Here is a 21180-nt window from a genome sequence, read left to right as displayed (position 1 = left end):
TCCCAGGGCTCTGGGTAGCCCCACCCCAACAGCTCTGGGCAGCTCTTCCTCCATGGCTTTGGACAGAGGCCCTCTAACCTGTTGAATGCAAGGCATTGTCCCTGACTTTTGAAAGCAAGGAGATAGCCTTGATGATCTCTGAATTGCCTTCAGGGTCATTCTTCCCTTGTCTTGAACAATAGTTTGCATTCTGGTCTTGTCCTGAAAAACCCAAGAAGTCAAACAGCCTTCCTTCATCCCTCCCCATCTCCTTCCCCTTCAATTCAAGATGGCAGTTTTCCAGCTGGGATGGCTGATTAAGTTCATAACCATTACAGTCTCCTTATGGAGACTAATGTTTTCTCCCAAACATTCTTTCTGATTCTTTGCAATATGGATAGGCTGAAAATTTTTCAAATCTTTACATTTTGCTTCCTATTTGCTTAAAAGTCGCATCTTTAACTCATTTATTTCTACTTATATTTTACTGTAAGCAGTCAGGAGGAGCCAAGCCACAGCTTCAACACTTTGCTTAGAAACAGCTTCAGTTAAATATCCCATTTCATTGCTCACAAGTTCTACCTCCTATAAAGCACTAGAACATGGACATAATTCAGCCAAGTTCTTTGCCATTTTGTAACAAGATGGTCTTTTTTCCATCGTCCAATATCTTCCTCATTTCCTCATCCAAATGGCCTTTTTCATCTGTATTTCTACCAATACTCTGTTCAGGATTCCTTAGTTATTATCAGGTTCCTGATTTTAAAAATTTGAAGTTTTCTTTACAGTTCCACTGCACTCCAGCCTGGGTGACAAAAGTGAGACCCTGTCTCAAAAGAAAGAAAAAGGACACTAATCTCACTCACGAGGGCTCTGCCCCCAGGAACCCCGCGACATAATCACTTCCCAAAGGCCCACCTCCCAACATCAGCACCTGGGATTTCAACATATGGATGTTGGGGAGATACAGAGTCACCTTGATCTTGGATTTCTCAGCTCCCGAAACTGTGAGAAATAAATTTCTGTTGTTTATAAGCCACAGTCTATGGTATTGCTATGGCAGCCAAAAGGACTAAGGCACTTCCTCGGAACCACATGCCATTCTTTTGCAGCACCTACTATCAATGTATACTTTACACTCTCCATTAACCAGTGTGATTATTTGATCATTATCTGAATCCTCCACTACACTGTAAGCTTCATAATGCAGAGATTGGTAGTGTCTTTTTGCTGATCACTAAATCCCCTGGGTCCAGCCCAGCCAATAGCAGTTGACCAGTAATTACCTTTAAATGAACTCCATACCTTTAAGTCATTATAATAAATAATGGTGGCTTATGCTTTTAAGAAAGTCTGTGCCCCCCAATGCTATAGCTGGTTTGTTCATATGTAGGCATCTGACTAGAACTTGGAAATTTTCTCTCTCTCCCTCTCTCTGTGCCATAAGGCCTGTAACTTGAGAGCTGTGGCTCCAATTGCTAGCTACTTATCAATCTCTATTCTTCCTTAGTAAGAGAACTCCAATTTTAGCTGAGCACATTACCGCTATGAATGAAGACAACATATCCAGCTGCCCTTGCAGCCAGGGGTGGCCATGTGACCAATTTCTAGTCAATGACACGCAAGGGGAAATGTTATATAAAATTTCTGAGATAGCATCCTAAAAAGGGGAAGGGTCATATCCTTTGCCTTTCCATTTCTCCACCTCTTTTCAGGGTGGAATTTGGATGAGATGGCTGGCACTTCAGCAACTATCTTGAATAGGAGGTGACCCTGGGAATGAAAACTCTGCTCAAAAATGATGGAGCAGAAAGATAGAAAGGGCCTATGCCACTAGTGACCATGGAGCAGCCATCCCAGCCATGGACTTCCTACCTCCAGACTTTTTTTTTAATAGAGGAAACACTTTAAGTTGTATTAAGTCTCTCTTGTCAGGTTTCCCTTATTGAAAGCCAAATATCATTGCTGTTGACAGTCATGTTCCTGACATGTAGAGATAATCCCTCTGCTGAGTGAGGGCAGAAAAAAGAAATCTCTCAACTTACTTTCCCCTGAGGCCCGGCTTCACCTCAGTCAAGGGAATAGCGAAGCATCCCCATTTTCATTAAGCTAATTCACATTGGCTTTCTGTCACTTGCAAACAAAAGTCTTGACTAATACATCAAGACTAGTCTGAAAGTGAAGACACGGAGAGACCTTCAAGCTCTGTTATAATTTAAAATGCAATCAAACAGCAAACATTTATTGAGCACTTATAATGTGTTGTGCACTGTTCTAAGGACCTCACCTAACATCATCTCTCTTCATTCTTCCAACATCCCTGTGAATTAGGTGACCGCATGTCCATTTTGCAGATTAGGAAACAGGCACGGGCAGGTGACTGGCCCGAGGTCACACATGCAATAAAATAGTGCAATTTTAACCTACGCAAGGTACAGAATTATAGGGGATGACCCAGTATCAAGTTTCCCTTTTGTTTTAGTTTTGGCTCCCTGATAGCAAGTCTGAGACTTTAGTGTAAGTCATTTATGTGGAAGGTGATCCCTGGAAGCAGAAGTAAGGGGTGAGAGGAATGGGACAGAGGGGGTGTTAGTGAAGTCAGTTGTAGTAATAGGGATGAGTACTTCTGGTCTCTGAGAAGGTTCCAGAGAGATCTGAATGGTCTAGAACACCTCTCTGAATCATCCATCTGTGACAGTAGAAGACTGGCATTTACTCGCCGGCTCCTGCCCCCATTAGTGAATGGCCTGGCACCTCTGGAACGTATGGGCAGAGCTCCCACAGGGATACCCCATCTATCAAATGGGGATGGAGATAACAGACTCATCTCATAGAGCTGCTGGGTTCCAAGAGTTAATATATGTAAAGCGCATCAAACCATGCTGAGCACAGGGAAAGCACTCAGTAATGTATGCTGTGTACGACCTGAGGGAAGAGCGTTCCATGCAGAGGGAATAGCAAATGTAAAGGGCCTGAGGCCAGGACATGTTCGCTGTGGAGGAGGCACAGCAAGGAGACCAGTGTGACTAGAGTGGGCTCCAGGGCTCGAGGAGTGGATGGTCAGAAGGTGTGAGTCACTGCATCCAGCCAGGAAAGGTTTCTTCACTCTTAAAAAGAGGTGCGAAGGATGTCCTAACTTCCACTTGTGGACATTCGCATGTAGTGATGTGATGCTTTGAGCTACAGCAGCCATCTTGGGACCATGAAGGGCACACTGCAGGATAACAGAACACTGAAGATGATGGCACAAAAGGATAGACAGAACCAGAATCTTTTTTTTTTTTTTTTTTTTTTCTGAGACAGAGTCCTGCTCTGTCGCCCAGGCTGGAATGCAGTGGCATGATATCAGCTCGCTGCAACCTCTGCCTCTCAGTTTCAAGCGATTCTCCTGTCTCAGCCTCTGGAGTAACTGGGACTACAAGCGCGTGCCACCATGCCTGGCTAATTTTGGTACTTTTGGTAGAGACAGGGTTTCACTATGTTGGCTAGGCTGGTCTCGAACTCCTGGCCTCAAGTGATTTGCTTGCCTCAGCCTTCCAAAGTACTGGGATTACAGGTGTGAGCCACTGCACCCAGCCAGAACTGGAGTCTTTGTTCAACTGCCTCTTTACCAACCTTAGACATGCCTACCACATCTTATTATGTGAGAAAACAAACCTTCTTATTGCTTAAGCAATTTTGAATTGGGCCATAGATATCTTAACACAGAGAATTTGATACCAGGAAATGAGGTCCCCCTGAATACACCATGATGAAAGAATCAGGCCAGAGCTCCACTTTTCCACTCTAGAAACTGTTATCTTGCCATTCTTACTTCTTATAATGAGAAAGATGTTTTAGAAGGGATAACTTCCTTCTTGATGAAATTCTCTAATTCTTTTTTTTTTTTGAGACAGAGTCTCGCTTTGTCGCCCAGGCTGGAGTGCAGTGGCGGGATCTCGGCTCACTGCAAGCTCCGCCTCCCAGGTTCCCGCCATTCTCCTACCTCAGCCTCCCGAGTAGCTGGGACTACAGGCGCCCGCCACCTCACCCGGCTAGTTTTTTTGTATTTTTTTAGTAGAGACGGGGTTTCACCGCTTTAGCCAGGATGGTCTCGATCTCCTGACCTCGTGATCCGCCCGTCTCGGCCTCCCAAAGTGCTCTGGGGCTGAGGTGTGGTTGTCAGTTCTACTTCTGGAAACAAAGTATCATTTAGGTGTCCACGGGAATTATGTTTGGAAAGGGAAAGGCTCAAATCTTGGTCTCAGTGTTCTAAGGTTTTGTGAGAGACTAAGAACCCAAAATAAAAGATCTTCAACAGCAAAATGGATGTTACGCAATTCACAGAGCACTATATGAGCACTCTCCCAATTCACTCAACTCTGAGTGAGGAGCAGCATTACTTCATTTTACAGACAGGATTCAGACAGTGTCAGCAACTGGCTCAAGGCAAAGTAGAAACCCCTGGCCCCCTCCTCCATGTGGAGTTTTCTTGGGCTGGCAGGGTAAGTATGCATTCCTCCATGTTCGTGCCATCCATGTGGAGAAGGAAGACAAGCAAACCAGACATGGTTGTCTTCAACCGAGTCTGGGATTGTCCACCTTCCTGCTTGGAGTTGGTGGTTAGGTGGCTCCACAGTATGGACTTGTATGACCTGACTTTCATTTCAGCTGATCTTGAACAAGCGGGTCTATAACTGCACCTACTTCCAGTAGTGTTGTAATGATACAAACAGTGTGGAACTCGAAGGCAGGGCCCACACATTGTCAGCGCGATTCCTGAGGGCTCCGTGTGACAGTCACTGTTGCTGAACCAAGGCAACCAGCCGTGGGGCAGAGAGCGGACTCCCGAGCCAGACTATCTGGTTTTGAATGCGGATTCGGCCACTTACTAACTCCATGATCTTGGGTAAATCACTTAAACCTCTGTGTCTCAGTCTCCTCTTCTGTAAAATGGGAATTAACAATCATACCTTCCTTGCAGAGTTGTTTTGAGGTTTAGATAAGTCAATATTCGTGCAAAATGTTTGGAACGGCGCCAGACACAGCCAGCACCAGATTGGAAGTGGAACCGTTGGTGGGGATCATCACCTCGCTGGCTAGGAGCCCTAGCAGCGGGGCAGCAGCGCACTGCAGGCTTTGCCGACTCATCCCGGCTGGGCAGGTTCGCCTCGCTCTCCGCCCCCGCCCCCGCGGCCTAAGTCACCGCGGCCGGTGCGTCACCCGCGCCCCTCCCGCCCCGCGACCTGCAAACTCACCCTGAGTCAGCCAGCCCGGGCGCTTCCACTCCCCGGACGCCGCGCCGCGGAGGGGAGGCGGGAGGCGCCCCCCGGTGGAGAGCCGGAGCCCCGCGCGAGTTCGGCTGCACCTGGCGAGCGGCGCCTGAGTCGCGGGGGGGACCGCGGGGTTGAGACCGGACCACGGCGGGGCCGGGGGAGAAACGCGCCCTGGCCCGGGCCCCCCCACCCGACCGCGCAGAATGGTACGGCCCGGCCAGAGTTAAGGCCGGAGGAGGCGGCGAGTCCCGCGGCGGCGGCGGCGACGACGGTGGCGGCGACGATGGGGCTGCGTGCTGGAGGAGCGCTGGGCAGAGCCGGCGCGGATCGGGGGGCGCCCGAGGGGCCCGGGCCGAGCGGTGGCGCGCAGGGCGGCAGCATCCACTCGGGCTGCATCGCCGCGGTACACAACGTGCCACTGAACGTGCTTATCCGGCCGCTGCCGTCAGTGCTGGACCCCGCCAAGGTGCAGAGCCTCGTGAACACTATCCGGGTGAGGCCCCGAGGAGTCCAGCCAGCTGGAGGGAGGGCTTTGGAGGGGAGGTCGCCGGAGGAGGGAGGTCGCCGCGATGGAGGCGAGATGGAGTGGTTCCGGGCTCAGCCGGAGCATAGCATCTGCTGTGTGACCTTGAGCAAGTGGCTGGGCCTTTCTGGGCCTCTGTTTCCTCACTTGAGCAAGGAGGGAATTGGACGAGATAATTAAAGTAGTGATGATAATGCTTATAACGCTAGTGCTTGCAGTGGTCCAGGAACTGCAGGAAGTCCCTTAGTTTCCAATGCCAACCCAATGAGTACCTATGAGGTAGAGAGTGTCTCTTTTGCAAACGAGAAACTGAGGCAGGGAAGATTTCAGCGGCTTGACTAAGATCAGGCGCTTAAAAAGTGGCACAGCTAGGATTCACACCCAGGCAGCCGGCCCCCACTGCCCAGCACATGGCCACTGCACTACCCGGAGATAAGCCATGGGTTATCATGGCTGTGACAGTCAGTGACAGTGGGACTGGGTGTGTCGTATCTGCTGGGAGGCCCTGGTCTGAATGGGAAGTGGAAGAGGTCAAGGGTCAGCTCCACCACTGAGGGAGGGTGTTAAGAATGCCGGAGTGATTCTGGCAGGTGCAAGAACAGGTGTCAGGTTAGGCCTACACGACATTGAGTCCCCTCCCCCCTGACCCTTGGAAGGCGAGCACATGAGATCCCTAAGCCCCACCCAGCACCTCTACAGCCACCCCCGATTAACTTTCAGTCCTAGTATTTACACTGCTGTCCTCACTGCCTGGAGCCACTTCCCCCGACAACCACAGGGCCTGCCCCCCTGCCTGGTCCAGCTCTCTGCCTCCTTGATCACCCTTGGTCAGGGTCCCTGGCGTCTCTAGCTCTCCCCTTAGCCCGAGATGTTTCTCAGGATACCACTTATGTCCACCAGAAATTATATCATACATTTATTTGTGTTGCATTTTATTTTCTGTCTTCCCGACCTCTTGTGAACTCTACAAGGGCGAGGACCTTGTCCCATCTTATCTGTTGCCACAACAGTAGCACAGTGCCTGGCTGAGATGGGAAGGGATCTGCCATACACACCCTGTCCCACCACTGGGCTTTTTCTCCTATTGAGAACCTCTTCTGTCTCTGCCTTGTTGTTTCTGACTCTTCCTCAGTCTTCCTGTCTCAGTGTCAGCATCTTCCCTGACCGTCCCTACCAGGTTAGGAGCTCTGTGGGCCTGCAGCCACCTGTGTGACCACTTGCATAGCTCTGATCTACTGGCTTTTTTTTTTTTTTTTTTTAAAGACATTGTCTCTCTCTGTCGCCCAGGCTGGGGTGCAGTGGCGCGATCTCGGCTCACTGCAACTTCTGCCTCCCAGGTTCAAGCTATTCTCCTGCCTCAGCATCCTGAGTAGCTGGGATTACAGGCACCCGCCACCACGCCTGGCTGGTTGTTGTATTTTAGTAGAGATGGGGTTTCACCATATTGGCCAGGCTGGCCTCAAACTCCAGACCTCAAGTGATCTGCCCGCCTCAACCTCCCAAAGTGCTGGGATTACAGCTCACTGGCTTTTAACGTCCTGTTTAGACACCTGCCTTCCATGCTAGAACTGTAGGCTCCAAGGGCCAGAACCAGCTCTTCCTTTGCTTACGTACACCTATATTAGTTTTCTGGGGCCACTGTAGGTTACCACAAAGTTGATGGCTTAAAACAACACAGCTTTATTTATCGTCAGAAGTCCAAAATGGGTCTTACTGGGCTAACATCAAGCAGGGCTGCACTGTTTTCTATAGGCTCTAGGGGAGAATCTATTTCCTCACCTTTCCCAGCTTCCAGATGCCACCCACACTGCGTGGCTTCTGGCCTCTTCCTCTAACCAGCAACATTAGACCAAGGCCTTCTCACATCGCATCACTCTGACCTCTTCTTCTGCTCCCTCTTCCCAGTTTTAAGGACGCTGATAATGACATTCGACCCATCTAGATAACCTTGGATAATTTCTGCATCTCAAGATCCTTACCTTAATTCCGTCCGCCAAGTCCCTTTTCTCATGTAAGGTAACGTATTCACAAGGGTTCAGACGTGGACATCTTTGGGAGCCATCATTCTGGCCATCCACCATCGTGCCTTCAGTACCCAGCACAAGGCCTGCCTGGCACGGCTGCCCCTCCGTAGTGCTCTACGGATGCCCGGTAGGCATCAGCTCACTGACTCTTCAGCAGCAGCCCTCTAGGATGTCTTATTCCCAGTTTACAGGTGAGGAATGTCATTCAGAGGGCTGGGTGCCCCAGCTGCTGTGGAGAGGAGCCGAGATCCAAAGTCAGGTGTGCCGAGTTCCAGAGCGCAGGCTCGTGACTGATGCGCCTTACTGCTGAATAATCATTTGTGGAATCATGAGAGAGGACCCGTGGGCCAGCAGCAGGAGGCATTCCAGGCCGCTCACACTTAATGGGGTCTCCCCAGAGTGCTCTACGCTGCACCCATCCTGCCCCAGGCTTTCCCTACTTAGAGGATGACCCACTCTCCACCTGGCTGTGCGGGCCCCTAACAGGAAGCCAACTTAGATTCTCCCTTTTCTCTTGCCCTTGGATTCACCCCTCTGCCAGACCCCTCGGACCTGCCCCCTAAATGTGTCCCAAACCCGTCTACCTCTCCCTGTCCCCACCACACCATCATCCAGACCAGCATCTTCTGCTGAATGCCTGCAAAGGCCTCCCCTCTGTCTTCCTGCCTTGTGCCCTTGTCCGCCCTGCCAAGTCTGTTCTCCCGTGACAGCATTCTAGAGTGTGCATCAGATCATATCACTCTCCCCTATCGCGAACACTCCAGGCCCACCAACTTCTCTCAGAAACGGATCTGCACCATCTGGCTCCTACTGGCCTTTCTGACCATTCCTCGAGCCCTGGAGGCCACTCTAGTCACACTGGCCTCCTTGCTGTGCCTCCTATATGGTGAAGGTGCTCTGGCCTCAGGCCCTTTGCGTTTGCTGTTCCCTCTGCGTGGAATCTTCTTCCCTCAGGTCATACACAGCATACATTACTGAGCGCTTTCGATGTGCCAAGCATGATTTAAAGTGCTTTATATATATTAACTCATTTAACCCAAAAGCTCTGTGAGATGGATCGGTTATCTCCATCCCATTTGATAGATGGGGCAACTGAGGCACAAAAAGATTAATTGCCGAAGATCACATAGCTGTTAAGCAGCGAGCTAGATTTGAACCCGGGCAGCTACGCTCTTAATTGAAACTATTCCACTTCTCTCTTTTTTTTTTTTTTTTTTTTTTGAGATGGAGTCTCGCTCCGTCGCCTGTGCTAGAGTGCAATGGTGCGATCTCAGCTCACTGCGACCTCTGCCTCCCGGGTTCAAGCGATTCTCCTGCCTCAGCCTCCTGAGTAACTGTGATTACAGGCATGCACCACCATGCCCAGCTAATTTTTGTGGTAGAGAGAGGGTTTTGCCATTTTAGCCAGGCTGGCCTCAAACTCCTGACCTCAAGTGATCCACCCACCTCGGCCTCCCAAAGTTCTCATTACAGGTGTGAGCAACCATGCCCAGCCCCATTTCTGAATCTTTCCAAGTACTCTGCTTCCTTCTTACCTCAGAGAGGCCTTGTGGACCCCATCTCTGTCCTCTCACCTGTGTTATTGTCATTATAGCATTTGTCACTCTAATATTTACTTCTTGTTCCATCTGCCCCACTAGACTGGAGCCCCTTGAAGGCAGGGCCTTATTCAGTCTCATTCCAGCTGTACTGTATTCCCAGGGTCTACAACAGGGCCCAGGGGATAGTGTGCATGTGGTGTACTGATACATGTGTGGGAGAAATCCCTGATTTGTAGCATCTGTCCATTTCTCTGGTGTAAATACTCTCCCATGGCTGATTTTCAAGCTACAAAGTGATGTCGACCAGCTCACAAAATTCCTGATATTTAGCAGTTGTCTCTCACAGTAGTCCGGTGTGATCACCTTATAAGGAGCGCGACACAGGTGGACAAAGTGGACAAAGTCTGCTTTACAAACTGTCAAGCCTTGTACCATCCATTGACTCTGTGCCCCTTCTCCCCAGGAGGACCCAGACAGCGTGCCCCCCATCGATGTCCTCTGGATCAAAGGGGCCCAGGGAGGTGACTACTTCTACTCCTTCGGGGGCTGCCACCGCTACGCGGCCTACCAGCAGCTGCAGCAAGAGACCATCCCCGCCAAGCTTGTCCAGTCCACTCTCTCAGACCTAAGGGTGTACCTGGGGGCATCCACACCAGACTTGCAGTAGCAGCCTCCTTGGCACCTGCTGCCACCTTCAAGAGCCCAGAAGACACACCTGGCCTCCAGCAGGCTGGGCCATGCAGAAGGGATAGCAGGGGTGCATTCTCTTTGCACCTGGGGAGAAGGTCTGACTCTGGGCACCCCTCTCGCCAGCTACAAGGCCTTGGACTCACTGTGCAGTGTGGGAGCCCCAGTTCCCACCTCTGTGACAATAGGATCATGGCCTTACCCTTGAAGCATTACTGAGAAGGTGAAATGAGAACAGAGATGCGCTTGGAGAGCCACATGCTGCCGGCTCCAAATTCCCAAGGACAAGGATCCCTCTGCATTTTTGTCTATGTAACCTCTTATGTAGACTACATTCAGCTGCAAGGATAGGAAAACCTTGGTTGCAGTGGTTTAAACAAACAGAAGATTGTTTTTCCACATAGCATGGATTCTGGAGATGGGTGGCTAATGGTATTGGTTCAACAACTCCACAAAGGTAGGGGTGACATCTTGGATCCTTTTGCCTTGATCTCAGTGCTTGTTACTTCATGGTCCCAAGATGGCTGCTGTATCCCCAAGAATCATGTCTGCGTTCAAGGAAGGAGGGGTGGAGGAAGAGGAAGGGCCAAACTAGCTGGACCTGTCACCTATCAGAAAGTAAAACCTAGTCAGAAGTCTGTTTCCTGCTCTCTCCCTCTGCATATTTTCACTTAGATGCCCTTGGCCTGAGCCAGCTACCATTGCACCTCTAGCTGCAAAGAAAGCTAAGACAGCAGGGAACAGAATTGTCATGGTTGAGTAGACCAATCGTGTTCCATCTACTGAGACTGGTACACTGCCTCCTGCAATAAAACTGGGATCCCATTACCAAGAGAGAAAGGCGGAATTGTGTACCAGTTAGCTTTTGCTGTGTAACAAACCATCCCCAAACTTGGCAGCTAGAAACAAACCCTCTATTTTCCCACAATCCTGTGGGTTAGCAGTTTGGGCTGGGCTCAACAGGGCAGTTCTGCTGCTCCCACCTGGGATCCCTCATGGAGTTAAGGTCAGCTGTTGACCTCAGCTGGGCCTGGATGGTCTAGGATAGCCTTACTCACTTGCCTGGAAGGTGACAGACTGTTGGCTGGAGTTGCTTGGTTCTCCTCCATGTGGCCTCTCCAGCAGGCTAGCTGAGGCTTATTCACATGATAGCTTCAGGGTTCCAAGAGAGTGAGAGTAGAAGCTGAAAGACTTCTTGGGTTCTTGGCCTGGAACTGGGACTAGGACAGTGTCACTTCTGCTAAATTCTCTCCGTCAGAGCAAATCACAGGGCTTTGCTCAGATTCAAGGGATGAGAAACAGATGACATGTCTTGATGAGGGGAACCACGTAGAGCTTGTGGCCATTTTTCACCTATCACAAATAATTTTGGATGGGCAAATAAAAGTATTTCCCTCTTCCCCCTTTCTCTCTCTCTGTTTCACGGGCCTCACTCTGCCAAGTCTGAAGGCACTAAGACATTGTCTTGGCCCTCAGGGTCTAGGGGAAGAGGTGTTGGGGCAGGAAGTGAGTCTCTCCAAGGACTGGACCCACTGTAGTAGGGGCACCTCCTTGCTGCACTGGTGGTATGGGGTTAGGCCAGGTAGGACATTCCAGAGGGGCTTCCGAAAATCAAGAGTCCCCAGGGAAAGGGAACAGAGTAAGGCAGGCCTTGTTCTCACTGCCCTCTAAGGGAACTTGGTCACTTGGCACTTTTAAGCCTCAGTTTCCCCAGTTCAATAATAAGGACAACAACTTTTCCCACGCATTCTCTTTCCCAGGGAAAGATGACTGAGGTGACCAATAATAGAACTGAAAAGGGAGAGTGTCCTGAGTGCAATGTTGTATCCTGGATTGGATCTTGGAACAAAAACAGGACATTAGTGGGAAAACTGTAAATCTGAAAAATGTCTGAATTTTAATTAATATACCAATTTCAGTCTCTTAGTTTTGACGAATGTACCATGGTGATGTAAGATGTTGACCTTGGGGTAGGCTGGGTGAAGGATATACAGGAACTCTTTATACTATCTCTGCAACTTTTCTGTAAATCTAGTATCATTCCAAAATAAAAGTTTATTTAATTAAAAAAAAAAAGGGGTGTGCAATTCCTTTAGACCAGCGGTTCAGGGTCTCAAGCTTGTTTGCTAAATCCCAGATTGCTGGGCTCCACCCCCACTTTGTTTTTTTGTTTGTTTGTTTGTTTGTTTTGAGACAGGGTCATGCCCTGTCACCCAGGCTGGAGTGCAGTGGCACGATCATGGATCGCTGCAGCCTTGACCTCCCGGGCTTAAGTGATCTTCCCACCTCAGCCTCCTGAGTAGCTGGGAATACAGGTGCGCCCTTCTCATTTTTTTGTAGAGATAGGGTTTTGCCATGTTCTCTGGGCTGGTCTTAAACTCCTGGCACAAGCGATTCTCCCGCCTCAGACTCCCAAAGTGCTGGGATTACAGATGTGGCCCCCGGAGTTTCTGATTCAGGTGAATTGGGGCAAGGCCCCAATAATATATTTGCTTTTCTAAGAAGTTCCCAGATGATGCTGATGCTGCTGTTCAGGGACCACACACTAAGAGCCACTCATTTAGACTGCGTCAGTTATTTTCAAATATAGTGACCTCCCCACTTCCATCGCCAGTGGAATGAGTCTACTCATTCCCCCCAGCTTGTCTACCATTAACTGTGTGACCTTGGGCAGTTCTGTCCCTTCCCTGGGGACTTCTTCCAGGCTGTCAGATGGGCTGTGTACCCCTAAGGTTTGTAGCGAGGGTGAGGTGCCACGGTCTTCTGCGAGTAAACTCCTCCTGTGCCCGCTGGGCTGGAATAAGAGTGAAGATGGTCGCCCCCTCCCGAAACAACTTCTCCTTCTTGCAGAGAAGACGCAACCAGGCAGCGCTAAGGGCCCTGCCAGGCACTGGGAAGGAGGTGCAGAACGGATTCGGAGTAGAGGGGGACTGGTTGGTCATTTAAGGAAGACGAGCTGGGTTTTAAAGGCTGTAACCTGCAGGTCGCTGAGAGTTGCGTTTCCCTCTTATAGCAGCAGGTGGCGCTGCTCTCCTGCCCCCACTGCAGGGCTGGCCCTCGGGCTTGCAGAGCTACCACTGTGGAAAGGGACTGGATGCGCGCGCCCGGCTGAGAGAGGCAGAATAGTTAATCCGGGTTCAGCCGGGAGTCTGGAGTTCAGGTTCTACTTACCTGCTCTTGTTCTGTGACCTTGCATACATGTCTACCCACTCCTGTCTATACTGGGGGTGCTGGGCCAGAGAATCTCAGGCTCAGCAAAGGAGGTACCTTCTCCAAGAAGCTTCTGGGCTCCTACTAGCTGGGCTACCGTGACCCTACATGTAGTGTCCCTCCCCAAACCAACCTCTGCCCCCAGGATCCTGGCTCCAGTGAAAGGCAGTATGTGCCTTCCCTGCCCTGGAATCCACCCATTTGACCTGTGGTAGATTTAAATTTCTTTTCTTTTCTTTTTCTTTTTCTTTTTTTTTTTTTTTTCCATTTCACAAGGCTTTTTGTTGTTGTTGTTTTAGTAGAGACGAGGTTTCACCATGTTGGCCAGGCTGGTCTCAAACTCTTGGCCTCAGGTGATCCTCCCGCCTCGGCCTCCTGAAGTGCTGGGATTACAGGTGTGAGCCACCATGCCCAGCCATTTCACAAGTTTTATATAAGTATATTTACTTTTTAAAATGTGTTTGTTTGTTTGAGACAGGGTTTTGCTCTGTTACCAAAGCTGGCATGCAATGTCCTGATTATAGCTCACTGCAACCTCAAACTCCTGGCCTCAAGCCATCCTCCTGCCTCAGCCTCCCGAGTAGCTAGGACTACAGGCACCACCACACCTGGCTAATTTTTTTTTTTTAAACGTTTTATACAGACCAGGTCTTGCTCTGTCGCCTAGGGTGGTTGGTCTCCAACTCCTGGCCTCAAGTGATGCTCCTGCCTTGGCCTCCCAAAGTATTGGTATTACAGGCATGAGCCACTGCATTCAGCCATATTTACCTTTTAAACATTAAAATATTAAAATGTTAAATAATTAAATATTAGAAACTGAAAATATTAGAGGCAAGCGGAAGCCCACCACAAGACCCAGTCCTGGTTATTCCTTTGCACTCTTGAGACAGTTACCTTCATGAATTTGGCATCAACCCTTCCAGACTCATCTAATTTGATAGTAATGAATGTGTGTTTAAGTAAAGAATGTTTTCTTTTTTGTGTTGTTTTGCAGATTGCTTTTCTCCCTTGGCACTGTGCCGCCGCCAACCATCCCATTCGTGTGTGTTCTTCTCCCAATCTCCCTCATTCTGGTCTGTGCCCAAATGTCACTTCTTCCTGGGCCTTCCCAACCATAGTGTCTAAAACAGCCCCCTCCCCCATCATTCTGTCCCTTTATCCAGTTTTATTTTCTTCATGGCATTTGTCACACTCTCCCAAATTTTCTTCTGTGTCTGCTTTTTTTTTTTCTATCACCCAGACCAGAGTATGCAGTGGCACCATCGTGGCTCACTGCAGCCTCCAACTCCTGGGCTCAAGCAATCCTCCCAGTTAGCCTCCTAAGTAGCTGGGATTACAGGTGTGTGTCACCAGGCCCAGCTAATTTTTTATTTTTCTTTTGTAGAGATGGGGTCTCACAATGTTGATCAGGCTGATTTTCAACTCCCGGCCTCAAGCAATCCTCCCATATCAGCCTCCCAAAGTGCTAGGATTACAGGTGAGCCACTGTGCCCGGCCAAATGTGTGTTCTTAAGGCAGGACTTAATCTGTCTTGTTTATCACTGTAGGTTCAGTGCTAAGAACAGTGCCTAAACGATAATAGTGTTCAATCAATATCTGGCAAATGAATGAATTCCAGGTGGCTCTAGCTCCTTCTTTTTTACTGCTGCGTGGTGTTCCAGGGTGTGAATGTAGCTGTTTGTTAGTCATGATCATGATCCTGGACGTGTGGGGGCTTACAGTTATTTGCAGCTGTGAACGGCCCCCACCATCACCCTGCTCTTTCAACTGTATACCCAGGAGTGGAGCTGCCTGGCTGATGCATATGACCGTTTCCATCTTCTAAGACCCTGGCAAATTGCTCTCCAAAGTGGTTGTTCCAAGTGCCACCCTCTCCTATGGAATTTGGGAGCCTATGTTCCTTCCCTGCACTCCAACCGGTACTTCTTAGCCTTGTTTGGGATCATGAATTTGGTTGAGAACACAAGAAACCATGAGTCCTTTCCCCAAAAATACACACACACATTTTGGGCAGTTTCTGGGCCTCCCTATATTTGATGATCTCCTTCCCCAAGGGATCCTGTATCAAATGTTTAGAAGCCTAATTATCTTTTGGATGGGAGCTCTGAGGCACAGGCAGGTGGCAGTGTGAATGAATGAATGAATGAATGAATGAATGAATGAGTGAATTGATGAATAAAAGGGCTGTCGTTTTGTAGCAGACAGAGGAGAGCCTTCAGACCCTGACCTACCTCCAGTCAGAAAAAAACCCCACCTATCTGGGTCACTCCAGTCCCACCCCACCCTGGACCAGAAGGCACCAAGGACAGGCTCCAATGGGTTCCTGGGCTCAGGCTTGGGCAGCTGCACCTATCAGCCCTGGAGAAGGCAGACCAAGTCTGGCACCCAGGGTCAAGGCAGGGAATCAGGGGGAGCCACTGACTTCCCTGGGCTGAAAGAGAGTGAAACATCCGTCTCTGGGGTGAAACATCCATCCCTGCCTCCCATGCAGGCATGCACTATAGGCTACAAAGCACATTTGCGTCCAGCCCCTGCCTTAGCTCTTCCATGGTGCGGGAAGTAGAGACTGCGATGAGGAGAAAGCTCTCATCCTCCGTCGTCATCATCATCATCATTGTAGCTCCCCTACTTTAATTCTCACAGTAGCCCCCAGAGGTGAACAGGACAAAATGATCTTTCCTGTTGGACAGACTGGTAAACTGAGGCCCGAAGCAGCGCGGCGACCTGCCGCAGAGCCGCCAGCGAGCGCTGGTGTGTTAACCGGCCCCCGACCCGCACCCCGCCGGCCCATGCTCGCTGCCCTCCCTCGCAGCCCCTTCCCCGGGCCTGACCCCCGGCTCTGCCTGACAGATGACCTCAGCTGCCGCCAATCCATTGGTTCCAGCTCCGGGGGGAGCGCAGAACAAAGCGCGCTTTGTGGCCGGGCGGTCCCCTCACCCCGCGCGTCCGCCGCCGGGACCCCCTCCGGAACTCCGAGCGACGCACCCCGTCCGACAGCCGTGTAATGTCTTCCAGGCCGCGCGGCCCCTTCCAGAGCCTGAGGGCCGCCCATCCCTCCCCCGGGGGGCTCCCCGGGGCCTCCCAGGGTGCTCCACCCCTGCTGGGCTCCCCAGGCAACCAGATTGGGGGGCATCCCCAGAGGGAGGCTCTGCTGGTTGCCCCCGTCCCTGCGGAAGCAGCGTGAGGGCAGGGTCCAATGTCCGGGTTTGGGTGCCAGGCAGGGGCTGTCGCCTGATGACCTTATCTTTTTACCCTCAGCGCCACCACCTGCAGTGGAAAATGCTGTTATTGCTTGGAGGTGTTGTTACTATTGTCGCTGTTATTATTATTTTGTGGCTGTGAACACGAGTCACTTTATTTATTTGCTTAACTTTTTTTTGAAACAAGGTCTTGCTCTGTGGCCCAGGCTGGAGTGCAGTAGTGTGATCACGGCTCTTTGCAGTCTCCAACTCCTGGGCTCAAACGATCCTCCTACCTCAGCCTCCCAAGCAGCTGGGACCACAGGCACATACCACCGTGCCTGGCTAATTTTTTAAGTTTTTTGTAGAGACAAACAATGTCTCGTTATGTTGCCCAGGCTAGTCTTGAACCCCTGGGCACAAGCAATCCTCCTGCCTCAGCCTCCCCTAGTGCTGGTGTGAGCCACTGCACCCCTCTGGGAATCACTTTAGATTCAGACAGATCTAGGTTTGAATTTGTGTTACTTACTAACTGTGAGACCTTGGGAAGTTAGTTCACCTGTCAGAACAACAAGCGTACCCAGCATTTATTGAGCATCTACCATGTGCCACACAGGGCTCTGTGTTTAAAGGCTTTACTTAGCTCATTTAATCCTCAAGGTAACCTTAGGAGGGGGGAGTTATTCTCCTCATTTTACAGAGGAGGGGACAGAGACTCCAGCTGTCCTAGAGACAAATTCACTTCTCTGAGCCTCAGTTTTCTCATCTGTAAAAGGGGACAAGCATAGTAACTCCCCATGGACCATTCACTCTCATGAGTCTTGCCTCTTTCCCGATGAGGTCACGGAGGCTGTGAGCAGGTTCCTGGCTGCCCAGAGATATTCAGAGTGGCTCTTCCCCTAAGGCCCTTCATCCTTGGAGTACCCTCCATGAGAGGGCAGCTCCAGTTGGGCTTATCTGGGATGGAGGTATAGGAGGAGGGTCTGCCCTGCAGCTGGAAACCTCTCTCCTAAGGGATGAGCTTGCTGCCCTGGCCTGCCCTTGAGGGTCAGGGGGTGGGGCAGGCAGAGAGAAAAGCTATATCCGGAGAGGGGACTGAGGGGCCATAGCGAGGCTGGGCAGGGCTGGGAGTGACTGCCCCCACCCTTCACACACACCCCTGGACATTCATTCTGCAAATCAGTACTATTCCAGGCACTGAAGCCATCAGAATACAAAACAGATACAAACTTCTGTCCTCTTGAAGTCCAGTCTGGGAGATAGGCAATGACACACACAAAATACGTATCAAAGGTAAAATGTGATATCTGGTAGTGATATGTGCTCTGAGGGAAAAGCAGGGGAGGGAGGAAGAATGAGCTAGGACATACTCATTTAGGTGAGGTGGATGGGCCTCTCTGAGAGGGGGCATTGACCTGGACAATGAGAGGAAAAATGCCCTGTGGGTGTCAGAGGGATGTGTTCCAGGCAGAGGGAACAGCATATGCAAAAGCCCTGAGCTGGGAGCCTGCAGAGAGTGTTCAAGCAGCAGCAAGGAGGCCAGTGTGGTGGGGACAGTGGGGGTGGGAGGAGGGCTGCGGCTGGGCAGGTGACGAGGCTGCAGAGGTGAGGGTCATCATCTTGGGAGGGGCCTCATAGCAGGGTGAGGGCTTTAGCTTTTTCTCCAAGTGAGCTGGGAGCCACGTGAGGCTTTGAGCAGAGGAAGGACATGGTCTGGCTCTGGCTGCCAAGTACAGCAGGAAAAGAAGGAATGTGAAGGTGATGCTGCTGTCACCAGAGCCCCAGGTGATGCTTGGTGGATCGCACCTGGGTAGAAAGAATTGATCCGAATCGGGACATAACTTGAAGAAGGAGCTCCAGGATTTACCAGTGGATGGGACTGGATCTGGGGGATGAGAGAGAAGATCCCAGTGACTCCAACTTTGGGAGTCCACCAGCCCTTTTCGGAACCTTCACTGCAGGCCAGAGTGTAGACAGAGTCCTGGAGTCGCTGGGATGAATCCCTCTCTGCCACTGGTGCCCTGGGAAACTCAACCAAGCACAGAACACACAGTGAAGAGCTGTGCTTAGAAACAGGTTTCCTGGCCGGGCGCGGTGGCTCACGCCTGTAATCCCAGCACTTTGGGAGGCCGAGGCGGGTGGATCACGAGGTCAGGAGATTGAGGCCATCCTGGCTAACACGGTGAAACCCCGTCTCTACTAAAAATACAAAAAATTAGCCGGGTGTGGTGGCGAGCACCTGTAGTCCCAGCTACTCAGGAGGCTGAGGCAGGAGAAAGGCGTGAACCCAGGAGGCGGAGCTTGCAGTGAGCTGAGATCACGCCACTGCACTCCAGCCTGGGCTACAAAGCGAGACTCTGTCTCAAAAAAATAAAATAAAATAAAAAGTAAAAATAAAAATAAAAATAAATAATAATAAATAAAATATAAAAAAAAATTTTGAGGCAAAGTCTGGCTGTGTCACCTAGGCTGAGGTGGAGTGGTACGATCACAGCTCACTGCAGCCTTGACCTCCTGGGCTCATGTGATCTTCCTGCCTCAGCCCCCTGAGTAGCTAGGACCACAGGTACGTGCCATCATGTCCAGTTTTGTGGTTTTTTTTTTTTTTTTTTTTGAGACAGAGTCTCACTCTGTCACGCAGGCTGGAGTGCAGTGGCATGATTGCTGCTCGCTGCAACCTCCACCTTTCAGGTTCAAGCGATTCTCCTGCCTCAGCCTCCTAAGTAGCTGGGATTACAGGCGTGCACCAACACGCTCGGTTAAATTTTTGGTATTTTTAGTAGAGATGGGGTTTCACCACGTTGGCCAGGCTGGTCTCGAACTCCTGATCTCATGATCCACCCACCTCAGCCTTCTAAAGTGCTGGGATTACAGGCTTGAGCAACCATGCCCGGCCTTAATTTTTTTTTTTTTTTTTTTCTGGAGAGATGGGGGTCTCACTATGTTGCCCAGGCTGGTCTTGAACTCCTGGCCTCAAGCAATCCTCCTGCCTCAGCCTCCCAAAGCATTGGGATTACAGATGTGAGCTACCACACCCAGCCTGTTCTCTCTTGAAGTCGTTTCAGTATCACTTTGGGAAGCATGGAACTATTGGAACTAGAAGGGTCTTCAATTTTAATTTAGGAAATATTCCTACTAAATATATTCCTACTAAAATATATCATATCATATCACCTCTTGCTTAAAAGTGTTTGGAGATCAAATTTAGAAAACAATTCCAGGCTCTTCACCGTCAATACCCAAAATGACCTCCCCTGCCCCTGCTCTTCCCCATCCAGCCAGGCTTCCTAGTTTCCGATTGCCTTGTGACCTCAGGGCTCTTGCACTCGCTCTTGCCTCTATCTGGAATGCGCTTTCTCTTGTTCTTCTGGCTTTGTTGCATGCTTCAGGTCCCAGCTTATATATTACCTTCCTAGAGAGACTCCGCTTGTCTCTCCACACCCCGCCATGCTCTTCCCAACAGTCTCACTCTGCATTTCCTTCATAGCATGGAATGATTGTGTTTGTGTGCCTGTGTGCTTGTGCTTTGTCCTGCCGCCCACTGGGATATAAGCTCTGTGCAAGCAGGACCTGGTGGGCAACGCAGCCAAGGATCTGGGCGGAAGGGCCCAGAGAAGGGCAGCCTGGGGAGGGCAAGTGTTTGGACTGTCCCCAGACAGGGGAGCAGATGTGTCTGTGGGCCCCAGAGAGCACAGGGTCTCCAGAAAGATAATATGAAAAAATGTCTTTTACACACACCTAGTGGTTCAGATGTGGAAAGGGCTATGTCGTAAGGTAGTGAGTTCCCCCATTCTAGGAGCTATGCAAGTTGAATTAGGACAGCCTCCCAATGTGTTGGGGCTGTAGAGAATGGATGAGATAGATATTCATTCGCTTGCTCATTTACCCATTCATGCATTCATTCATTCTAACTCCTATGTATCCATTTATTCACTGACTACAAAGTTTACTGTGTGGTGGGCAACCTTCATGACTTTGGCCACACCTACATGGCATCTGTATTATTATTTACTTAATATCCTCAACATGTGGTGGTGGTGGTGGTGGTGGTTTTGAGACAGAGTCTCACTCTGGAGTGCAACAGCGTAATCTCAGCTCACTGCAACCTCCATCTCCCAGGTTCAAGCAATTCTCATGCCTCAGCCTCCTGAGTAGCTAGGGTTACAGGCATGCGCCACCATGCCCGGCTAATTTTTTTGTGTTTTTAGTAGAGACAGGGTTTTGCTAAGTTGGCCAGGCTGTTCTCAAACTCCCGACATCAGGTGATCCACCCACCTTGGCCTCCCAAAGTGCTGGGATTGCAGGCATAAGCCATCATGCCCAGCCCTCAATCTGTGTTTTTAAATCAACTTGGAGGTACAATTTACATACAATAAAATGCACCCATTTTAAGTGTTACCGTGCAATGCATTTTGAAAAATATACACAGCCACGTAACTACCACTACAAGCAAAACACAAAACGTTTCCATCACCCCACAAGTGCTCTCGTGCTCCTTTTCAGTCGAGCCCTCTTCCCCACCCTGGTTCTGATCACTTCATCAGAAAGTGCCAAACGCTTCCAACTCCCGCTGGCCATGTCCAAACATAAAGGAAAAATCGGAATCCCCGTTACAAACAAAAGGTAACTGACCAAAATGAATAAAATGGCAACTAAACAACATTCTCAAATTCTAGATGGATAGTGTTGTTTGTAGAAGCTCTGAGTTCAAGACCAGCATTCTTGGAGTGGGCTTTGGGGGAGTTGGGGGAGAGAGAGAGAGAGAAAGAGATCCACAGGTGC

At 50.2% G+C, this 21180-nt stretch overlaps 1 protein-coding gene and 2 long non-coding RNA genes across 6 annotated transcripts in view; 2 read left to right on the top strand and 1 right to left on the bottom strand.

The window, feature by feature from the left end:
* Window positions 1-5421, bottom strand: part of LOC139358485 (uncharacterized) — a 142466-nt gene extending 137045 nt beyond the window's left edge. For all 3 annotated transcript variants that reach the window (XR_011613442.1, XR_011613443.1, XR_011613441.1), the window contains exon 1: window positions 5217-5421. This is a non-coding gene — a long non-coding RNA (uncharacterized lncRNA). The remainder of the gene's footprint in view (window positions 1-5216) is intronic.
* Window positions 5422-5492: 71 nt separating this feature from the next.
* Window positions 5493-12077, top strand: LOC105496127 (sulfiredoxin 1). Of its 2 annotated transcripts, none has more exons than XM_071079557.1 (2): window positions 5493-5700; window positions 9786-12077. In XM_071079557.1, the coding sequence occupies exons 1-2, from the start codon at window positions 5518-5520 to the stop codon at window positions 9987-9989; spliced, it is 387 nt and encodes a 128-aa protein (XP_070935658.1). In that variant the 5' UTR covers window positions 5493-5517; the 3' UTR covers window positions 9990-12077. The 2 variants fall into 2 exon arrangements, with proteins under 2 accessions (XP_070935658.1, XP_011764549.1); XM_011766247.2 differs by having other exon boundaries at window positions 5503-5727.
* A 1515-nt stretch (window positions 12078-13592) lies between these two features.
* LOC139358827 (uncharacterized) lies at window positions 13593-15380 on the top strand. Its single transcript, XR_011614337.1, has 2 exons — window positions 13593-14292; window positions 14604-15380. It is a non-coding gene; the product is annotated as an uncharacterized lncRNA (long non-coding RNA).
* The last annotated feature ends 5800 nt before the right edge of the window (window positions 15381-21180 follow it).

The sequence above is a fragment of the Macaca nemestrina genome, chromosome 15, assembly GCF_043159975.1.
Source record: "Macaca nemestrina isolate mMacNem1 chromosome 15, mMacNem.hap1, whole genome shotgun sequence".
NCBI classification, from domain to species: Eukaryota; Metazoa; Chordata; class Mammalia; order Primates; family Cercopithecidae; genus Macaca; species Macaca nemestrina.
The sequence above is the reverse complement of the archived record's forward strand: the minus strand, read 5'-3'. Positions and strand labels throughout refer to the sequence as shown.